The 21,115-nt window shown below is 35.4% G+C and overlaps 1 protein-coding gene across 2 annotated transcripts in view; it reads left to right on the top strand.

Moving 5' to 3' along the window:
- Nucleotides 1–13,525, top strand: part of PCDH7 (protocadherin 7) — a 290,346-nt gene extending 276,821 nt beyond the window's left edge. For both annotated transcript variants that reach the window (XM_013128453.3, XM_005146702.3), the window contains one exon: nucleotides 9,178–13,525. In XM_013128453.3, coding sequence (XP_012983907.1) covers nucleotides 9,178–9,557 — 380 coding nt within the window. In that variant the 3' untranslated portion in view covers nucleotides 9,558–13,525. The remainder of the gene's footprint in view (nucleotides 1–9,177) is intronic.
- The last annotated feature ends 7,590 nt before the right edge of the window (nucleotides 13,526–21,115 follow it).

Below are 21,115 nucleotides of genomic sequence, written 5' to 3' on the forward strand. Positions count from 1 at the left end.
ATTTCAGTAATAAAAGTAAATCAGGATATCGAAGTACTTAACAGGATTACAAGCAGTTTTGTAGCAATTACATTTATATCTAGAGAATTAAAATCTAAGGAATTTAAATTCAACTTGGTGTATTTAGTACAGTATTCACCACTGGTATCACATAAGCTGACACTTCTTAGTCCTCATTTTATATATATATATATATATATGCAATAGATCATGTAAATGAAAAAGAAATGAAGTCTGAACTACAGGATGAATAAAACTTAAGAGAAAACTGCTTCCAATCTACCTTCTTTTATATTACAATGTAATCAGGGTTTTAAATTAGAATTTGTCTAGAATTAGGTCTGTTGGATTTGATTGTACTTACACACAATATTGTATGTAACCTGTATTATGATTTTCCACTGACAACCAACTGATTAATATGATTCAGGGCTGGAAGAATGCAACTATTTTTTTAGTGTAAAAAAAAAAATGCAGCCAAGAGTGAAATACTGACGATTCCTTGAAGATCACAGGTGGAATATCACTAAGCCGGTACAGTCATTAATTTAGATAGGAAACATTTTCCATGGAATTATTCTATAATTAGGGGAATATTTAAAGAATATTGGATCTAAACCTCCTTGAGACAATTGTCATAGAAATAACTGTGGAATCTAAGCTAGGAATTTTATTGCTTGGATAATATTTCTTGGGTTGCATATCTGTCATGTTGGACAGCTATGTAGTCTGGTATAGCCTGTTTAATCTAAAAAAAAAAAAAAATCAAAATCTCACACATTCTTTATCTAATTTGACTCAATTCCTCCCTAAAACAGAGGCAGGTATCATGCAAGACTAAACAGAACAAAAAGAATCATATATAAAGTAAACATTGTTGAAATGTGCAAGGTCCTGCACCTAAGTCAGAGCAATCCCAAACATAACAACAGGCTGGGCAGAGAATAGACTGAGAGCAACCCTGAGGAGGACTTTTTGGAAGTGTTGGTTGATGAAAAGCTCAACATGACCCAGGAGTGTATGCTTGCAGAAAGCCAACCGTATGCTGGGATGCATCAAAAGGAGTGTGGCAAGCAAATCAAGGGAGGCGATCCTGCCCCTCTGCTCTGGTGTGATCCCACCTAGAGTACTTCATTCAGCTCTGGGGCCACCAACAGAAGGGCATAGACCTGCTTGAGTGAGTCCAGAGCAGGGCCACAAAGACGATCAAATGGATGGAGCACTCCTCCTTTGAAGAAACTCTGAGAGAGTTGGGCTTGTTCAGCTTGGAGAAGACTCTGAGATCTTAGAGAAGCCTTCCAATGCCTAAGCAGGGCTTACAAGAAATCTGGAGTGGGACTTTCTGCAAGGACATACAGTGATAGGACAAAGAGTAATTGTTTTAAACTGAAAGAGGGTAGATTTAGACTAGGTATTATGAAGAAGTTTTTCACTGTGAGGGTGGTGAGTCACTGGAACATGGTCGTTCTAGAGGCTGTGGATGCCCAATCCCTGGCAGTGTTTGAGGCCAGGTTGGAGGGGCTTGAAGCAACCTGGTCTAGTGGGAGGTGTCCCTTCTCATGGCAGGGGGGTTGGAACCAGATGATCTTTAATATCTCTTCCAACCCAAACTTTTTTTTACTTCAGATTCCTTCTTACACCAGTTTCAGATTTAATAGACTTCAGACGCAAAATATTTGTTTTGCAACACTTCAGATAGAAGCAGTATTCATCTTTTTGATGAGAACATAAAATGGAATGAATGTGTTGGGATTTAGGCAAGATGATTTTCTAGATGATAGGTTATCATCTCTTCAGAGTGTTTAGGTGGTTTTTTTAGCATTACTGGCTTTTTGTTTCTGTATTCCTTTGATTAATACCTACCTTAAATGATCTCACCATCTTGGTTTTTTGTTTGTAATTCTATTAACATAAAATTTAAAGAAGGATGTTGTTCCGAAAGAGACTTTTAGCTGAACCTAAACCCAACTTCCAAGGTTGATTTATGACAGAATAAATCAAGAATCCTAACCCAGAAACAGTTAAGGATTGGATTGATGCCAAAGTACATAAAAGTTGGTAATTATATTAACAGAATTGCAGAGCTGAAGGGAACCTTTAGAGGTCATTTAGTGCACCCTTGCTTTGCTTTCCCAAGATAGGATAGTTAGGATTGGCCATGTTAATGTTACCTTTGGGAGTTTTTCTAGACATTCATGAAAACCTCTGAGTGGTGAAGACTCTGTAACATTCCATCACTACATTTATCCTCAAAGTTTTTTTTCTAATTTCTAACCTGATTTTTCATTGTTGCAATCAAGTAATTATTTTATTTTTTTTTTTTCACTATGGGCATGCAAACTGTATTGTTCCCACTCTTGTTTTTTAGATACATAAAAATTGCTGTTTTCTCCTTCAGCTGCCTTCTCTTCTGGCTAACTCACTTTCATTAATCTAGCATGAGCTTTTTTCGAATGTTAAAGAATCAGTTACCTGACTCAGGGTATTTTTTTTCATTTGCTTATGGTATTTTTATTTGGTTTAGTGGTAGAGGAGTATATAGTATCTCATGTTAGATTTGAAAACTCTAGTCTCTCTTGAAACCTAGTAAATACTTGGACTTTTGACATGATACAGCAGTGAGTCTTGTTTTAAGGAACTATTCAAGTGATACTTTTATTTTACTGTTTTTCAAGTTAATTACTGAAAATTCTCACTTTATTTCTATGTTCCTTCAGAATTCATTATTTTATAGCCTTCTGTCATAGTTTGTCTCACTGTATTAATTATTCAGCCAACACACATGTAAGCCTTTTTGCATTCTGAAGTATTTTCTTAAGCACTGAAAAGAATTTCAGAATTAGGCATTATATAAACAAGATTAGTCTAGTCCAAAGCCAATTAATATATTCATTACTTCCTTGCAGTTGACATATCTTAAACAGTGGATTTGTGTTTGACTTTATTCAGTAGGACTGTTTTAGAGATGGCATGCTATGTCTCTGCAGAACACAATAATACCACATTCAGAATGACAGCAGTCCAAGCCTTGGGGCACTAAATGTTTCTTGAGATATGTTCATTTGCTGTTTAACTGTATTCAGCCTAAGGTGCAGAGAAAGGAATTGCTGATGCCTTCAAACATGTTTAAGCATTTTAATAGTGTCTTGGCCTGTCAGACTATGCCAGAGTACTAACTGAGGTGCAGTTCCTGAATTATTGCAATTAGGAAGCAGGAATTTCAAAGGCAGTAGCTGTGTATCACTATAGCTTAGGTGTGTTTTTCCCCCACTTAAACAGTGATTTTCTACAATATGTACCCTTTAAGCTATTTTCTGCATTATTCTTCTCTGATCATACACTCAATACTTGTTATGCTTTAAAAACTCAATTGTGTCTCCAATCACACAGCTCATAAAACAGACAAGCATTTAACATAAAAGCTATGTAAATAGACTGCTGTTTAATTGCATAGTATTATTGGTGTTTCACTTGAATTTGCATAGTCCACTGAAAACAGTGTATTTGTGTACAGGGTTCAGGAAGAGGTGATATGAAAAGCAGCTCATTCAAAGCATGGTCTATATCATTACTGTGTTATAGTTTTTCTTTTCTCACAGTAGTCTGGAACTACTGCACAGCCATTCTTTACAGATCCTCAGTAACTGGAACCATGCAGGGATGCCATGGGCCCATCAATGGGAAAAGGAAACAAAATCTGCATGCAGTCATTGATTTGTCATAGATTCTATTTAGAACTCATCTGCCAATGACTTCTTAGATCCTGTGACCAAGCTTCATGGTTTACAGATGCACTTTTGCATCTGTATAGCTTCTGTCCTCCAAGTAAAGGTCTACAGGAAGGAATGTTTTCTGGGCACAGAGTTCTTTCTGGGAATGTTCTCATTATTGAAGCCAGTTAGTATATCAGTATTGCTTCAGAGGCTTTTCCGTCTCCAGGGAAAAGTAGAACAGAGCTTTTGACTACTTAAGTACATCTAAAGTCTCTTTTTACCATAGGCTTTGTGTGTGGCTTACAAAAGATAATAATAAGAAAATCTCCTTGCATCTTTCTCTGAAAGAGTGTATGTGCTAGGACCATGTCATGACTAGTTGATAACACTGGATTTGTATGAAACCTATTGTACAAGACTGGTTGTTAAAAAAATGCGCTGAGCAGGGCCAGAGTGAATGTGCATCCTGAATCATATTTCTGAAATGTGTGTGCACAAAAATGCATGTAACTTGCAACATATGCATTTTGACTACTGTGCTCATGCAGTATTTCTCTGTACTTTATTAAATACATTTACCTTCTTTGGTAAAGAATGGGAAGAGAGAAAATAATGGAAAATTGCTTGGGTGGAATATTTTGGTTGTTAAATATTTGGCTTTAAACTGGATATAGAGCATCCTATTTGCTCTGCCACACTGCCATGGTAGTTGCCTTCAATTTTTGATAACAGGCAATCCTTCTGGCCCTAAAGCAAGTCAGCAAAAATCAGCAGAAATATGAGCATGCTTATAACTAACTCCATTCATTTGAACGCTGTTGTACAAAGTTTTATGGAAAACATAAGCTATTACCCTCTCAGAAATTAATTATAGTTAACAGCTAGCTTTGGAAATTGGTGGTGGAAGCTTATATCAGATGCAGTGAAGAAATAGGTTGCAAGACCCCATAGATTAGTGCTCTCCAGATTTTTTTAGATGAAATCTGAGCAGTTGCAAGTGAAATCTGCTTCATAAAGATTCACTTCTGAAGTATCCATTTGCATGTGCAACTAAAAACTTGTCTAAATATCTGCATTTTAGGGAGTGGGCTTTCAATGTCTTTGTAAATCGTCAAGCAATAGCTAGTTCTGATGTAGAGACATCATAAGAAGAAGGTATGTTTGAAAGTAATGTTTTCCATTGTAATTCTGAAGACAATTTTATGCAAATAGAAGCTTATATTTGAGTAGTGTATGTATAAGCAGTTAAAACCTAAACCCAAATCTGCAAATTTACATAGGATAAGAGATACTATCCTTCCAGGTTTACTTTTTGACTAATTAGTGTTATGATAAAATTTGTATACTAATAACTGGCATTTTAAGCATTTACTTGAGTAAGTTTCTAGATATGTAACTGGTAGAAATCTGTTATACTTTTCTTTGATGGTTTGCCAGTTGTGCTGACAAACTCTTTTCTGTGTCATATCCCGTTAGGTTTGTCAGCTGGCAGTGTGGCTGCTACTAAAGTGTTTAGCTTTTAAACTGAGAAATACTTAAAAAAGCACATCACTTAGAGACATATATTTGGATATAAATTATGCTAGAGGACAAGAGGTTATGGTATTTTTTTCAAATTCAGAGATTCTTCACAACTAGAAAATGTAAAAAGTGGAGCATAAAGACACTGCTTTGCAAAAGAAGATCAATCTATTCAGGGAATTAGGAAAAATACAGTTAATTACTTTGTAGCTAAAGTGGTGTGGCAGTTCATTCAAAACAATGGTTGAATCTGTGTTATCTACTGCAGGGTACAGAAAGTACCCAAGTTTTTCTTAACTGTCTAGTTTAGGTACTGGTAGTAATTTAGTCCCAACAGCACTGAATATTTTATTCATATTCTGAAATAATACACACACATACAAAACATTCTCTCCTTCCCTTCACTGCTTTTCCCCAACTGAATGCTGACATTATGTCATTTTTTTTTGAAGCAGAAGAGCAGTTAAAATGCAACAGGTTTCAAAACATGTTAGAGTTAATGTGTGCTTAAATGCTGTACTGATTCAAGTTCTTGGAAGAGATGCAAGAAAGTAATGGAGTAGAAAGCTACATTAACTGTATGTGCCAAATATTAATTGAAGAGTGTTTTAGAGGAAAATATATCACACCGGATCTGACAGCCCGAGGGGGACAAGGCTACTGCTGCTGCTCCATGTCCCGAGGTCCAACTAGTATCAAAGACGAATATGTTTTCCAAGTAGGCACACACACAGAGCACACACATACATCAAATATATACACAGTTGGCCACATAGACCACAGAGACTGGGGGAACTCACATGAAACACCAGTGAGGCCACAGTACCAGTGGCCTCAATCTGCTCCCTTATCTTGCTGGACAGGATGGAAGCCCACTAGTGAGAGCAGACACACATATATGTATACACATATATACACACATAATAAAGGGCTCATACCCAGGAAAAAATTAGAAAGGAATTTAAAAGGAAGATAGGACAGACAGTATTGATCACATACAGGACACACCAGACAAACTTGTTAATCATCAAACTGTTTATATGTGACTGGCCCTTTTATCCCCTTATATCTCTGTTTTTCCACTCTTGTTCCTCCCCAAATCACTTAAAACCCTCACTTGTTCCCATTTTGGTTGCTCCCCTAAATATTGCGTAAGTCCTGTATTAGCCCAGACTACTTTTCCCAGATATCCCATATTGTGTCCTACATACCTTAGGCAGTAATCTCCCTGTTAAGACACAAAAGTGATCTGGAGAGCAGCTGCCAATGACTCACAGTGATAGGTTTCACACCTGGGCAGTGGAGCAGATGACTCTGTTGGGCTTTCCCTAGTCCTTGATTTGGGTTCTTATCTGCCACTATACACACCTGTGCTACCCTGGGCCTGGGCAGATGGACCTCTGATGGGCTGATGGAACAGCTCATCAGAGTATTATTTAAGCTAGTATTTACCTGCCTGTGTCTCTCTGAGCTCTTTTGTGGTTGTGAAGATAAAATTTATCACATAACCCAATAGGGCAAGCCAGCCACATGACTTCGAGGCTGTCACTTCATAAAAGAACACTATAAGACTGAATTGTACAGCAAGTATTTATGCTTTACAATAACAAATTCTAATGTTTGCCCAGAAGTGAACAGGGGATGTGCTAAAATACAAAATGTTGTATGTGATCACTAGTAAGGAAAATATCTTTTATCAATCCAAGTAATGCTGTCTCAGTATTTGTTCTCATTAAAACCACCAGATATAAGGAGACATGAACTGTTATAATATGAAAAAACAGACAACAATAAAACCCCTTTCCAATAAACACATACTCCTATGTGTTAAATAAAGGTCAGACTTATTGCTTTGATAAGCATTTGCTGGTATAATAATAGAAATGCTAGGAGTAAACTTGTTTAATGGTCATTTTTTGGAAATAAGGTGCTATTTGAAGAGTTTATTGAGATTTACATTGAAACAGGATTTGCCCTGTTATAAGAATATTAAAGGGGTTTTTCTATTTAAAAAAATCAATGCACATTAGGTTCACTTCAGCAGTTAATTAAGCTTGTTACCTTTAGGGATTGCCAGAATAATACTAGATTTACCTGACAAATGGAGAATTTTCATATTACAATTCCAATCTTCTGCCTTTGTCTCCAGAACACAGTCATCTTGAAAACTGATGGGCTGATAACTGCCCATAGATTTTACATTCTTCATTGAAACAATGAGGCAATCATAGCTAAGTACAAAATCCTTAATATGTAAAACTGGGGGGCAGGGAGGGGAGATATCCCCCAGTTTCTTCCTCCCACCCTTACACTTCTCAGAGTTACTCAGTTATCTAACTATCAGTACTGTTCTCCTCATTAAAAACTATTCCATATTGAAATAAGAAATATTATACAGTACAGCAGATTCCATAAAAATGTTGGCAACTGTTAATAATAAATAATATGCATATTTTTTACAGTACTGCAAGAAATAACTAATTAAATGAATGCTTAAATGCGTGAGAAAATCAGGGCAGGATGAACATAAACCTGACTCAAAATCTTTTGCAATTCTATCAGAATTAAATCTGCACATATTGAAATGAAATATTCTTTCTCTGCGAGCACCTGTTGTAAATACTTTAAATTAAAACAGTTTACTCTGGAAAAGACAAAGGATTTGACGTTGCTCTTCTTCCTTTTTTTTTTTTTTTTTTTTAATCTCAGCAGTCATCCGGGAGCCGAAATCAAAGAATTAATAGGCAAAATTGAAGTAACAAAATGAAGGCTGAATAAGCCTTTGAAAGGTATTTTATAAGGATAACTGTTCACATAAATGTGGGCGTTATAGTGAGAAGGCAGAAAATTGCCACAGCCCCTAAAAAGTACCTTACTGCATTTTCATGTTGAAGGTCCTTCCTCCTTTTTAAGACTTTTTTTTATAAAAGAAACCTTGAAAGTGTCATCAAGTAAGTCATATAATATGAAAATCATATCAAATAAACTGGAAAAATTAATTTACTTGTCAATTTTTGTTCTTTGTCAACTTTAATTATTTGAATATCATGTTGTTGCTTTGTAGGTAGCTCCAGCTATTTCTTGGAAATCATAAAGTATGGTATAACTGAAAAAAGTAAGGTTTTGAATCTTGCTTGTTATTTAAAACAGTTGATGTAGCTTCTTAATTCAGTTGTAATGCGAGTATCAAAATGCAAAAATTACAAACTCTGTTTTTATCAGGTAGGAGTCAATCCTGCAGTCCCCTGAACTTTGCTAGTTTTCAGTGAAAGCTCTTACAAGTACACACACACAAAACAAAACAGCTTTATCCATACATGTTAGTTAAGTTTATAACCAAGGGGTTTTGTATGCTTCAACTAATTATTGGTTGTGCAATTCACATAACAGTTTTTGTACTAATAATGAATGCCCAGTCATCAGAAATACAAGCAGATATTTATGTTATGAGCATATTGAGTTCCATTGTCAGTAACAGAGCTCTCACTTGCAGGGCATTGAGCATGGCCATAACTATTCTGGGGGTGCAGGCCCTCAGGTTCTTTTCATGTAAATTAAAACATTCTTTAGAAAAAAATCAAAGAAAGGTATTTTTAATAATTTCAATCAAGTCAGCTGTATGGAATTGAGTGCTTAGTTGACTCTTTCAGAAATAAAAAATTCATTCAGTACCAAATACCAAATGCTTTTGAGATTGATTTAAAAGTAGAAAAAGTAGCTTAATAGTTTTATTTTTCAATTCTTGAGGTTGAGGATATCTGTACAGATACGCTTGCAGTCCATGTGCACATGCAATGTAAAAAAAGCCTATTACTGAGGAATTTATTGCAACATTTGTACCGAGACCTTTAAAAATACCTTTTGTGAATTTAAAAATTCTCAATTTCACTGGAAGTCATTGTCATATTATTCATTTGTAAAGACAACTCTATTTTACTTTCAGATTCAAGGCCTCTACCAGATGTAGCCCTGACAGGGAAGTGTACCAGAGAGTGTGATGAATATGGCCACTCGGACTCCTGCTGGATGCCAGTTCGCACTTCTCCTGAAAGAAAGCAGAAGAGCCAGCCAAAACTCTCCACTTTTATGCCTGTCGATGAACGGGGCAGTCAGGAAAAGCTGGCCAATGGAGAAGCTTCCCTCATGGGTGATCGCAACAGAAACCTCCTTAACAAAAAGTTGACCTCATCCTATGAGACCTTCAGTGCAGCTAGTTTCAGCAAAAATGAAGATGGCAATCCAGAGGATATCCCCCTTACACAGACAGGGGAATACAAGCCATCGCCTGTCAATACTCTAACTAGAAGAGAAGTTTACCTGTAGGCTAAAGAACAGCCTACATAAAGAGCAGTTCCATTTATAAGAAAGAAAAGGGGCAAAAAAAAAATGGAAACAATTTTAACAAAACAAACAAACAAAAAAAAAAGAGACAAAAAGAGGGGGCCACCAAAGAGACAAAAGATCCAGAGATCCAGCTGCCACTTCTGCCTCCATAGCAGGCATTTAATTATACTGTCTGCCTGACTATATTGTACAATGTAGAAAATGTTCTTACTTGCATGTCTAATCCCCCTCTCTGATTTTTTTTTCCTAAATCTATGGTTGCAAATTCCTCCCATAGTAACAAGCTCGATTAAAAAGAGCACAACACACTTGTTTCCCCTCTGCAGAAGCATGAGTTAAGCCACTTGTTTTGTTTGATTGTCATTTGGCTTGTTGAGGATAACAGGTCAGGGAAAATGTATTCAAAACATATCATCTAAATATTGCTGATCCCCACCAGGGACAATCCTTCAGAAATCATACAGATATGGAGATAAATGAATACTCATTAATAGGCACTTTGTGAAGACCACAGCTTTAATATTCTCACCTCCCATCTGGGGCTGGAAGCAACAGAAATACATTCAGCCTGAGACTGCAGTCAAAAGTATGGCATATTTTCCTATGATTCATAAACTCTGGTTCTGTTTTGTCCGTACAACAAATGTGTTCTTGCTTGTGTCTCTTTCTCTCCTTCTCTCATTCTCTGTAATGATTACTTCAACGTAAACACAATTAGTAACACATATACTGTAGGATATTAATGATAACCTGTTGGAATAATTATTTGGGGCAAGACTAACATCTAGCTGGGAAGCTCATAATAACAAAAAGGCCAAAGATCACACAATGGATCAGGGGAACTGCTAAGTATTGGGGCTTGGCTTAGGAAACTAGTATATTTACAAATACACACATGTAGTCATAACATACCTTCAGTTACATTTTGCACAGCAGTACAGTTCACAAGCCCAGATGACATTTTTTTTTCCTAGTGAAGTTCAGTTGAATGCCCAAAGGAAATGATATGGGTTTTTTTTGTAATTACATAGTATGTTGCAGCAGATGCTGCATATGATATGCTGCATATGCTAGTTCCAGGGAATTTTTAAGATCATGATTAAAAACTAACAGTAGCAATAGAAGGCTGTGTTAATGACAATGCTTGGTGGGATGAAAAGTGTGGATAATGGGATGATACAGTGACAAGAGAATATTACAAGTCAAACACAAAAACTTCTTTTCAGAGTGCAAGGAATGAATCCTAAGTCTTTTGTCATCACTGTTGCAGATTAACAATAACTTCAATTATATCAAAGATAAAATGAAGGTTTTCTTGAAACACAAGTGTATTAAAACCAAGAAAAGTGCAATACTAAATGGCATCAAGACTCAGAACATTTAGGCTAGATAGAAAATGGTCTGATAAACAGTGGCATTATACTTGCCTAGCAGGTCAAGATAAGTTAAGAGGAGTCCAGGCTACCATGGTGTGCAAGAGCTCTGGGCTGTAACAATTCTCATGGTGAGTACTTCTTGAAAGGAAGAGGAAATGAAACAGGTATTTGTGCAATAAAAGCAAAAAAAAAAACATGCACAACTTCAACCAGTTGCTTTGTAGCTGAAGCTGTAGTAATAATGTTAGACTAAGACCAGACATGCAGACAAAAACAATTGAACACAGCAAGGACAGCTCAAGGAGGAGGAAAGCATTCAGATCCCTTGCTGTTTAACCTGGTGTTAAGGCATGGCTAGATGGCTCTCTAGTATACTGTAGTCACAATGTAGTTTGGGTAGTTTCTTGCTTTGAAAAATTGCATAGAAATAACCTTAAAAATTCTAAAATAGAGGTTGGTAAATCAATACAACTCATCACATTTATCTTTTGAATTCATATGTGCCATTATTGGCTATTTCATTCTCCCCCCTCAAGTTTACTTTCTTCAAGTGACATTAGTCTGTGTATAGCAGTTATGATGAATGGGCACATTTTAGAAACAAAATATTAAAATCAAAGATTAATAATGATTGAACAGTTTTGTGTTTAATAATTTAAGTAATATGGAGAGATGCAAACTAGTACATTGTTATGAGACTGCATACAGCAGTTGCTGCTTTGTATTATAAGTACCTGTTTAAAAATGCTTCTAAAAATGCTTATGTAATGTAAACACATTTTTCTTGCACGTTTCAACAGATTACACAATTGCATAACACAAATGTTCAACAGAATTTCCTTTAATAAGGTTTTATTTAGTAATACACACACAAAAAGAAATTAGGTAGCTTGGTTCCATATATTCTTAGATACTTTTTCTACAAAGGCTAATAATACAGGTCATAGAAGTCTTTCAGATTAAACGGATCAGCAGTCACTCACCAATTTTTGCACCACATAAGATAGTCATTAAATACTTTACGTGTGTGCATCTCCTTAGATAAAAAATGTGTGTGAAAGTATTTTTTTTTTTAATTCTATCTACTGTAAGCATTCACAGTAATTCTAGTGGAACTAGCCACTATTAATATGCTGATTACTCTTCTGACCTGGCATGATACACAAATATATTTTGTGTTTGTATTTTTTCCTCTTTATTTGAAATAGATTAAATCTGGTGCCACTCCATAAATAGAGTGCTTTTGTATAAAAATAAACAAATAAAACTATAAAAAATAATTAGGGTGAACGCAAAATATGCAACTGTGCCTTTTATACCTATTATTATGGTAAAATGGTAGTTGATTTTGGACACTGAGGGATAAGGGGCTATTCCCAACATTTTTGAACCTGTATATTTACCTGTGTTTATTTTCTCAGAAATTATAAATAATATATTTAAAAACAAGCCTTTTGCCAAACTCAGTTGATGGACCAGTCTTAAGCATATTAACATAAGGCTGTGGTTTAAGTAGGTCTTGAGGATTTTAATTGGTTTTTTTTAATTACTATTTGTGTAGGGTTTGGGATTGTTTTTATTTGTTTTTAATTCTGCTGCCTGGAAAGCTGTGGTCAGTCTATAATTATTTTGCAAGGTGTCACCAGTTCATGTTGCCAGGAAAAAAGGACTTTTTTTTTTAGTTGCTTTTAGTTATCATCACATTTCAGTTATACAGTATAGAAATCGTCCTTTTATTTCCATCTATGGGAAACTCCAATGAGCTTTGCATGTATTTTACATTAGGGCACCTTCATAGATTGATGCATTAATATAGAACTTTATGTGTATTAGAAAATTCAATAGCTTTGGTCTAAAATCTAATGCTTATTCTGAATCTCAGATCCACTATGTTTATTCAATATGGTTTCTGACTGGCCTGCTGCCTGAGTTTCAGGTAAAGTTAAACATTATTTTTACGTGGGGAAAGAACATAAATGGGATTGAAATTATTGGCTGAAAGGCTACCCTAGGAAGTTGTCAAGCAGGAAGATAAAGAACATGGATAAAGACCTTGCCATAAATCCAGCCATCACAAAACACTGTAAGAAACTTGAACAATGAAATGCTTTCCCGTTTGTTTCCTTGGTGATAAGTGTTTCTTTAAGGAATGAACGAGATGAAATAGCAATATAAATGAAAGTCCATCAGATAAGCTGTATTATTGACTGAAGATCATAAACACAAGGAAGAAGACAACGTTCGCCATCTACCTGGGGTATGCTTTCAGACAACTTTTTCCTAAATTTTAAAGCACTTGCATTCAATGTGGTATGATATGTTTGTAATATTAATCATTGACTATTGTTCTGCAACTTGGATGTTGATAGTGAAGCAGAGAACAATTTATCATTGTTTATTAAGAGTCACTATGCACGCAACTATGCTAAACATGACAAAATGTATTAAACGCTAGTCCACCTCTATTTATGAAATATTTACATAATTTAATTTGCTTTTGTACAGTTTTATGTAAATAAATTGCTTGTCACTTTTGTCTCTGCAAATTAAAATATAACATGTTCAACTGGTTGCCCATTTTCCAGTGTACTTTCTCTAACAGGCTATTCCACTTTTGCTGAATTAAATTACATGCTAGTTTGCATATTTAACCTATATTTTACATGGCAAAGATGAAACTTGCTTTGTAACTGGCCACATTTTCAGCTGAGATTCACTCTACAGAGTGAAATTCAGTAGACATTATTATCACTCAGGGCAGCATACAGCTATTTTTGCCGTAGAATTAAAGTACTTGTAATGCTAGCTGTTTCCGATTGCTATTCAAAAGGGCTTCTTATTAAGGTGTGTCTAAAATCTTCATATTAAAGGGAAAACCAAGTCTTAAGTAAAAGCTCAGGTATTTCCATTATGGAATGGCAATTTTCTAATTATCAGCAAGGTTGTTATTTTTTTACAAGCTTAGAAATATTAACAAATCCTAAAATGACAGTAAAGCATCTATGGTGAAAAGAATAATGCAAGTAATTCAGCATTTCAGAGCAAAATTTTAAATTAAAACCTCCAGCTCTTTCTAGCTGTGAATCAAATTATCCATCTCAGCATAACAATAGATCAAGAACAAACCCTTCTCAAGAAGGAATGTCTAAGAAGTAGAAAGATTTGATCCCTTAGCTGTCTGGATCACACACTACATTTTTTGTTTAAAAAAAGCAGGATACAAAACAGCCATTAAGTTGAGATTTGCATCAGTTGCAATATGTGAAAAATACATCTGTGGGGAGAGGGATCCAAACTGAACCCCCTCTCTGTTGTTTTTTACAAAATACAGTATTGCTACAGAGACCTTGCAAATCATTATGTACAATTTCTCACTGAACACCGCAGAAAATGCTGTTTCTATCTTTTTACCTTAGTTACAGATCAGGCTTTAATTTTGCTGAATACAGGCTGGCCAGAACTTTTTTTTTTCTTAAGTAAACTTTACATTGCAATTTTTTTTTTCTCTGTGCTTTCGGTTAACATCGCCTGGTCTTCCCTAATGGATGTGTCAAGATTCTTCCATAAGCAGAGGTCTAAATCTGTATGCCTATGGAGAGAATTCAATCCAGCAGCTGACCCCAGATCACTCTTGTATGAGTTACCCCTCAATCATTTTAAGCAGTTTCAGTATTTTAATTGGTAATTTCAATCAAACTCTCATGTTTATTTTATACTGGAGGTAGTATGCAAGGCATGACCTTATGTTTGTTTATTTTGTCTTTTATCTGCATTGTTCTTGTTTACCAACTGTATCCAGGAAGGCGATTACATGAAGATAAAATAAATTTCCTGAAGCACAGAGGGTGGTAAGAGAAGATAATATAAACTGGCAAAAGCTAACAATTTATGTTCCCCTTTAACCCTGACTTAATTTCTTCCTCCTGCACTGCAGTAAAATGTAAATTTTATGCAGAGACTGAAATTAATAAATTTGACCTAGGCAGAAATAATTTCATGTCTTTATTGAGCCTCCTGAGGGTAGTGCATGGAAGATGCTTAATAGTTCATAAATGTGCAAATCATCTACCCTATGCAAAGAAAGCAAGCAACACGAGAGTTAGACAAGAATATTTAGCATATTGGTTAGCAAAATGATAGGATTCCATTGAGTCAGTTCATACAGCTATTTTTCTAAAACAAGTATGGTTTGTTTAAAGACTTATACTTACCAAGAAGCCAGAGGAAAAAAAAAAAAGGCAAAATGCCTATTCTCTAGTAGTGTGGAACAGCCTCTGGGTAGAGCAACAAAGAAAAGCAAATAAGTATAAAGTAATTGGCTTAGAAGTGTTACAAACAAATCTCTTTAAGACTTTCAAACTGATTTAAGGATCCTAAAATAGGAAGATTTTAATGCATAATTTGTAGCTATCTACAGTAAGGTAATTTCTGAGAAAGGATTTTTGCTAATTACAAGGCATGTGATTCTATGTAAAGGTGTGTTTTTAATAACTTAATTAATGGTTAAAAATATTTATATCTTAATATTGCTTCATTGTAAGCTTACTAAAGCAGATTTCAGAAGGTTTCTACAACATTCACTGTAGAAAAAGCAGGTTTGGAAAGACCAAGATAGACAAGATACAATTTTCAAATTTTTATGACTTAGACTTTTCAACTACCACTTCCTTCCAGAATACAGTACTTTCCAGAATATTTCAAAGTAGCATAAAAGCAGGTTTAGTATACCATGTTTACTTAAGAAGGATCTTATATAAGAATGAATTGCTGAGTTTTTCCCAATCCCAATCCTTTCCCACGGAAGGAAAGATGAGAGCAAGAGGAAAAAAAAATATTGCCCCTATTTATTATCTACCTCTCATGTATTTCCATCTCCTACAGAAAATCACATGAATGGAATATGTAATACTAGAGTATTTCTTTTCCCCACATAAGTGTACACATCCACTTTTTTCAAAGGAACTTGCAGTTTTACAACTGGTACTAAGTCTAAGTGGTAAACAATTTTCTTGACAATTTTTCTTCTTACATAGTAACTGTATTACAAGATTCCAGAAAATTATATTGATTCTAACTGAGGCAAGATTATGGTGATAGTAGTTTCCTCTAAGTTAGCTGAATATATATATATGATAAAACAAGTAGAAGTGAAGAAATCAGAATAAGATGAATAGGATCTAGTTCATCTGAAAAGATCCACAAAATGTTTCACACAGTGTAATGATTTACTGTTAAGGTCTCATCAAAACTTGTACTGGGAAATCTAGTCTAGGCTGTGCTTTTCCAAGAAAGGTTGGACCAAATGATCCTTGAAGTCCCTTCCAACCTGGTATTCTATGAAAATAGAAGAGGCTGAAAATTTCATAAGCAAAAAAAAAAAGAAAAAAAGATTAAAAAATAAAATAAAATAGAGACCTAGCACCAGTACAGTGTACTTGTATGTGTTTATGTGTATATGTATACACACATACACACACACACACCTCTCATCTCTAGCTTTTGAAGCAGATTTTGAGATGGTTTTCAAGATTTCAGAAAATTGTCTACTTCTGTCAGTAGCCAATATCAGAAAGATAGAATACTGGACAACAGGGACCTTCAGCATGAGCTCCTATAGCTATCCAAAGGTTTAGTAAGGCAGAACAAAATATATAAACTAGTGTCTATCACTTATTTTGGCAGGGTATGATAATTACAGAATTAGAAAACAGAGTAAATACCAAGCTTGCTTCAGTTTCTCTCTAGTCTCCCGTCTCATATATGTTGCTGAAAAAAAAAAAAAGTCAGAGCATTTCTTTTAATCTTAATTTGTCTTCTTTTGCTCACAGTTTCTGGAATAAGCTTGGTACCTATTTTGCTTTTCCCCACTTTATTTTGAACTAGAAGAGAGCCCCAGAAAAACAGACAATTTAATATTCTTTTTCAGTCTGACCTTAACGTTTGGGAGGCATCATGTTGCCACCCTTGTATTTATGAGCATGAAGTCATGGGAGACTCTCACACATAACTCTGAATATGAGTTTGAATTTGAATATTAAAAGGGTCCTTATAGGTGGTAGAACAAGAATTATGCCTAGAATTTAGAATTGTCTAATGCTAATCTGGTTTGGTTTTTGTTTTTTGTTTGTTTTTTTCTTTAAAAAAAAGATGAAATCCTGAATTCCAGAGGATTGAAAAGTTACAACCTTATAACAAAGAGCAGTACTAGTGCATCTCTTCTTGCTCTAATCAGTACCATATGTAGAGATGAAAGGAAAAGGTGCAAATGTCCCAGATCCCTCTAAAGACAGCTAACAGTTTTTCATATATGCAGGTAAGCAGAATCATATTTTGTCTAGCCCTGGTAAGGTAAGCTTTCTTCCAATTAGTTTGGATGCTCCTGTTGAATATTCTGATCGTGTTTACACAGCAACAGTACAATGATAACGTCTAAATAATGATATAGCTAGTGTGATGTTTAGTAGGGCATTATGCTTATTTAGGAAATCATAGAATTGATCAAGGGAAATGACGTAATAGTGCCACCCTGGAGAACAAGGTATTCAAACTATAACTGCCATGAGGTGCTATAATGTATTATGTATAAATATAGAAGTTAAATACCACTTTTCAGTTCCAAAGAAGATTCAACTAGTCAAAATAAGGATTCAGAAAAAATATAGGAGAGAGTTTGATTAGTCATAGACTGAGAAGGTCACATCTAAGAGTTACAGAATAATTACTCTGTACTGAGTGACTGCAGTTGAAGTAAATTTAGCAACACTCAGAAATAATACATACTGTCTTCCCTTACATAGTGGCAGGTTCTGAAGCTTAAAGAAGTTTATTGTTCAGTAGCACTCCAAAAACAAAAAAACAAACAGAATGAAAGCTTAGAATTAAGGAAAGTTATCAAATATAATAGATTCTGTGGCTTAAATCAAGATTCAGGTGAATAACAAATATTTTTCACAATTCTGCCCTCCACCCTTCTGTATTAAAAAGGATATAAATACCAAAAGAGATGGTGACTAGGGTGATCAAAGTTATAGAATAAATAAGATAGGACTCTTAATCCTAGAGAAAGAACTGAGAAGTTTGACAGTGGTCCAAATAAAATCACGGATGACATAAGAATCGGAGGAAACTATGCATTTACCTTAATCAATGGGCTAACCACAATTACTCTTGGCAAATCTTCATCTGCTAAGAAAACTTTAACCAGGAAAAAGTCAGAAAAAATATTTTTTAAAAAAATAAAAATGTTAGATATTATTTTCTCCAATTTGTATTAAACTTACCAATTAAACTCCAAAACCCTGCGCCATGAGAAACACAAAACTCACAGAATTATGTAAGTTATAAACCCTAGAACAGACTATTACTAGGTTTATTCAGACATGTGAACAGCCCATTACATGGTATTCAACAATAGTCATATATTTAACTCCTGCTAAAATCAGTGACAGGCATTTATCTTGTGGTGCACTCCTGATTGTGGAAATTCATGTAGACAAAAATATGTGGCAAAACAGACCAAAAGCATTTGTAAACAAGTCTGTGTATTTCAAACTTTTACTTTTTGAACACAAGTACAAAGCACAAGATAAAAGAAAATAATAATATAATAATATGTGAGTTAGCACCAGGTGATGTTTGTGGTCTTTAGATTACCTACAGATGTCTGTTTTATTTATAGCTACAACTTTTAGTGTCAGTGATGTAATCAGTTTCCTCTGATAACAATGAAAATACACTTCTTCCTCCCAAAAATATAAGAACCCCAATATTTCTTCACCTTCACATTCCATTGGAGATGGCAATTGTTTTTTAATAGGACTTCATTTTGGAGTCATTAGGATCACTGCAAGTTAATCTGCAAGACACCAGTAATTTCATTTCATACTATTTCTCTTTAAAATTAATTTAACTTTGAGGTTGTGAAGCTACGGTGCATTAAAAATATTTCACTGAATATAAGTTAGTATTATTTTAAAGAGCTCAGGTCACACAGTAGGTTGATAAAAACCTGCTGTAACATGACAGGAAAATGCAAGATTAAAATGTGAAGATACATTAGTGTCATGGTTTAAACCAAATCCTCGCAGTACTCTCACTCACTCCCCCCCTTGCTCCCCCAACTCCCAGAGAGTTAGGAGTGAGAATCCAAAGAATGTAGCCCCCACGGGTTGAGATAAGAACGGTCTAATTGCTACGGCACAACACAAATCACTACTGCTATTACTACTACAAATAATAATGATAAAGCCAATAACAAGCGAAAAGAATACAACACCCCACCAACCACTGACCCATAACTCACTCCACCCTGCCCAGCTGAGCACCGTGTGATCCCTCCTCCATTTCCCTCCAGAGCTCCACCCTTCCAGCTCTCTCCCTCCCAGTTGCATCCTGGGCATCACGTGCTATGGTATGGTATACCTCATTGGCTAGGCTGGGTCAGGTGTCCTGTCGCTCCTTCCTCCCAGGCTCCCCTCCTCCCCGGCAGAGCACGTGCTCAGAAAAGGCCTTGAACACAAACACCCTCAAAACCTGTTTGCTATCAAGCAACTGTTCCCAGCCCAGAAGTCAAAACACAGCACTGCACCAGCTACAAGAAGGAGAAAAAATGACTGCTACTGCTCAACCCATGACAATTAGTTTAATTAACACTAATATTCTTTTCAGAATTATTTAGAATACCAGAGGAGTTCCTCATGCATGTAAAAATCCTTTGGCAGCAATGGTACTGCAACCTTTTCAAACTCCAGATCTGGCTTACAAAACAGACTACTCTTCACCCTGTGCAGCAGCACAAGTTAAAGACCCAGGAAGAGCATACTGTTTCGTCTTAAAATAAATAAATAAATAAACTGATAAATAAACAAACTGGCATTTACATAAGCTCATATAAAACTTATGCAAAGTGCATTCTGGTCAAAGTTGAGAAACTGGACAATTTGAGGAGGCTTAAATTGCTACATAAATGGAAAAATATGACCTTGCTCTTTATTTTTTTCAAAACATAGTTGCTACTACTGCTACAAGAAAACTACTACTGAAGTTTATCTAAGCATGAAGGACATTTTCATCCCAGCCAGGTGCCTCAACTCTCTCAGTGTTTTAAATTCCTTGTAGCATAATCAGTAATGTCATTAATTGCCAAATTTGCAGTATCTGTTAAGAGACAAGATCTGGTATTTTTTCTCAGCATGGAAATGAGCACAATTCATTCTCCCTCAAAGGATATTGCTGCTGTCAACAAAGCAGCATTGCACAAAGATGACAACCACGTTAACTGATATGAGACTGGTCCCTTATTCAAATAATTTAGAATTAGTTCCAGTATCTTCATAAAGCTTTATAAAAGGTCTGTTTGTACTGCATGGTGCAGAGCTCTGGCCTGTGGTACACTCCGCAGATTAGAAAGGAGAACCTATTTTAACTTTTAAAACCTGAGCAACTTAAGGCATACACTCTGACACAGAGGAGATGTACTCCAACTCTAAAGATATCTTACCAGATTTGTGAGAGTACTGATTCACTGTACAAAAAGCTAGGATCAGATATACCATGCCTCAATGAGAGCATCTACCTCTAAACAACAGAAATAGTCTGCTGACTCTTACAGCTTCTATCCTTTTCTTTAACACTACAACTGTGGAAAGGAAAAGGAATCAGATATGCCTAAAGACCCTTGAATCTATCTATCTGCTATTCATTTGTGGATAAATTCTTACAGAAATCTTCTAGAATGAAAAGGCTGTACACATAAGAAGTGAGAAGTTACAGAAATTCTCATAACCTGCTCCAGAGAAAGCTGCATCATCTCTCAATTATAGAAACAAAACCTTTCATCTGGATCACTACAGCAGAATATTCACGTTGAAGAATAACCACTCAAATTCTGCTTTCAATTTACCCACATAAGAAGAACAATCTGCACAGAGACAATTATGAACAGAGCTTGCCCCAACTGAAATTGAGGCTATGTAAGCTCATAAACATAGGTGGCATAAAGCACAGAGAAGAAATACAGTGTGTGTACTCCCAGTACTGAGGGAAAAAAATTAAAATCTAAAAAAATCACTTATGCATGAAGTTAACTGTAGAAAGCAAATCCCCAAATCATCTCAATAGCTGAAGACATGGCTGCTTCTAAATGCTAGCTTCCCTGCTTCT

This window comes from Melopsittacus undulatus, chromosome 7 (genome assembly GCF_012275295.1).
Source record: "Melopsittacus undulatus isolate bMelUnd1 chromosome 7, bMelUnd1.mat.Z, whole genome shotgun sequence".
NCBI lineage: Eukaryota > Metazoa > Chordata > Aves > Psittaciformes > Psittaculidae > Melopsittacus > Melopsittacus undulatus.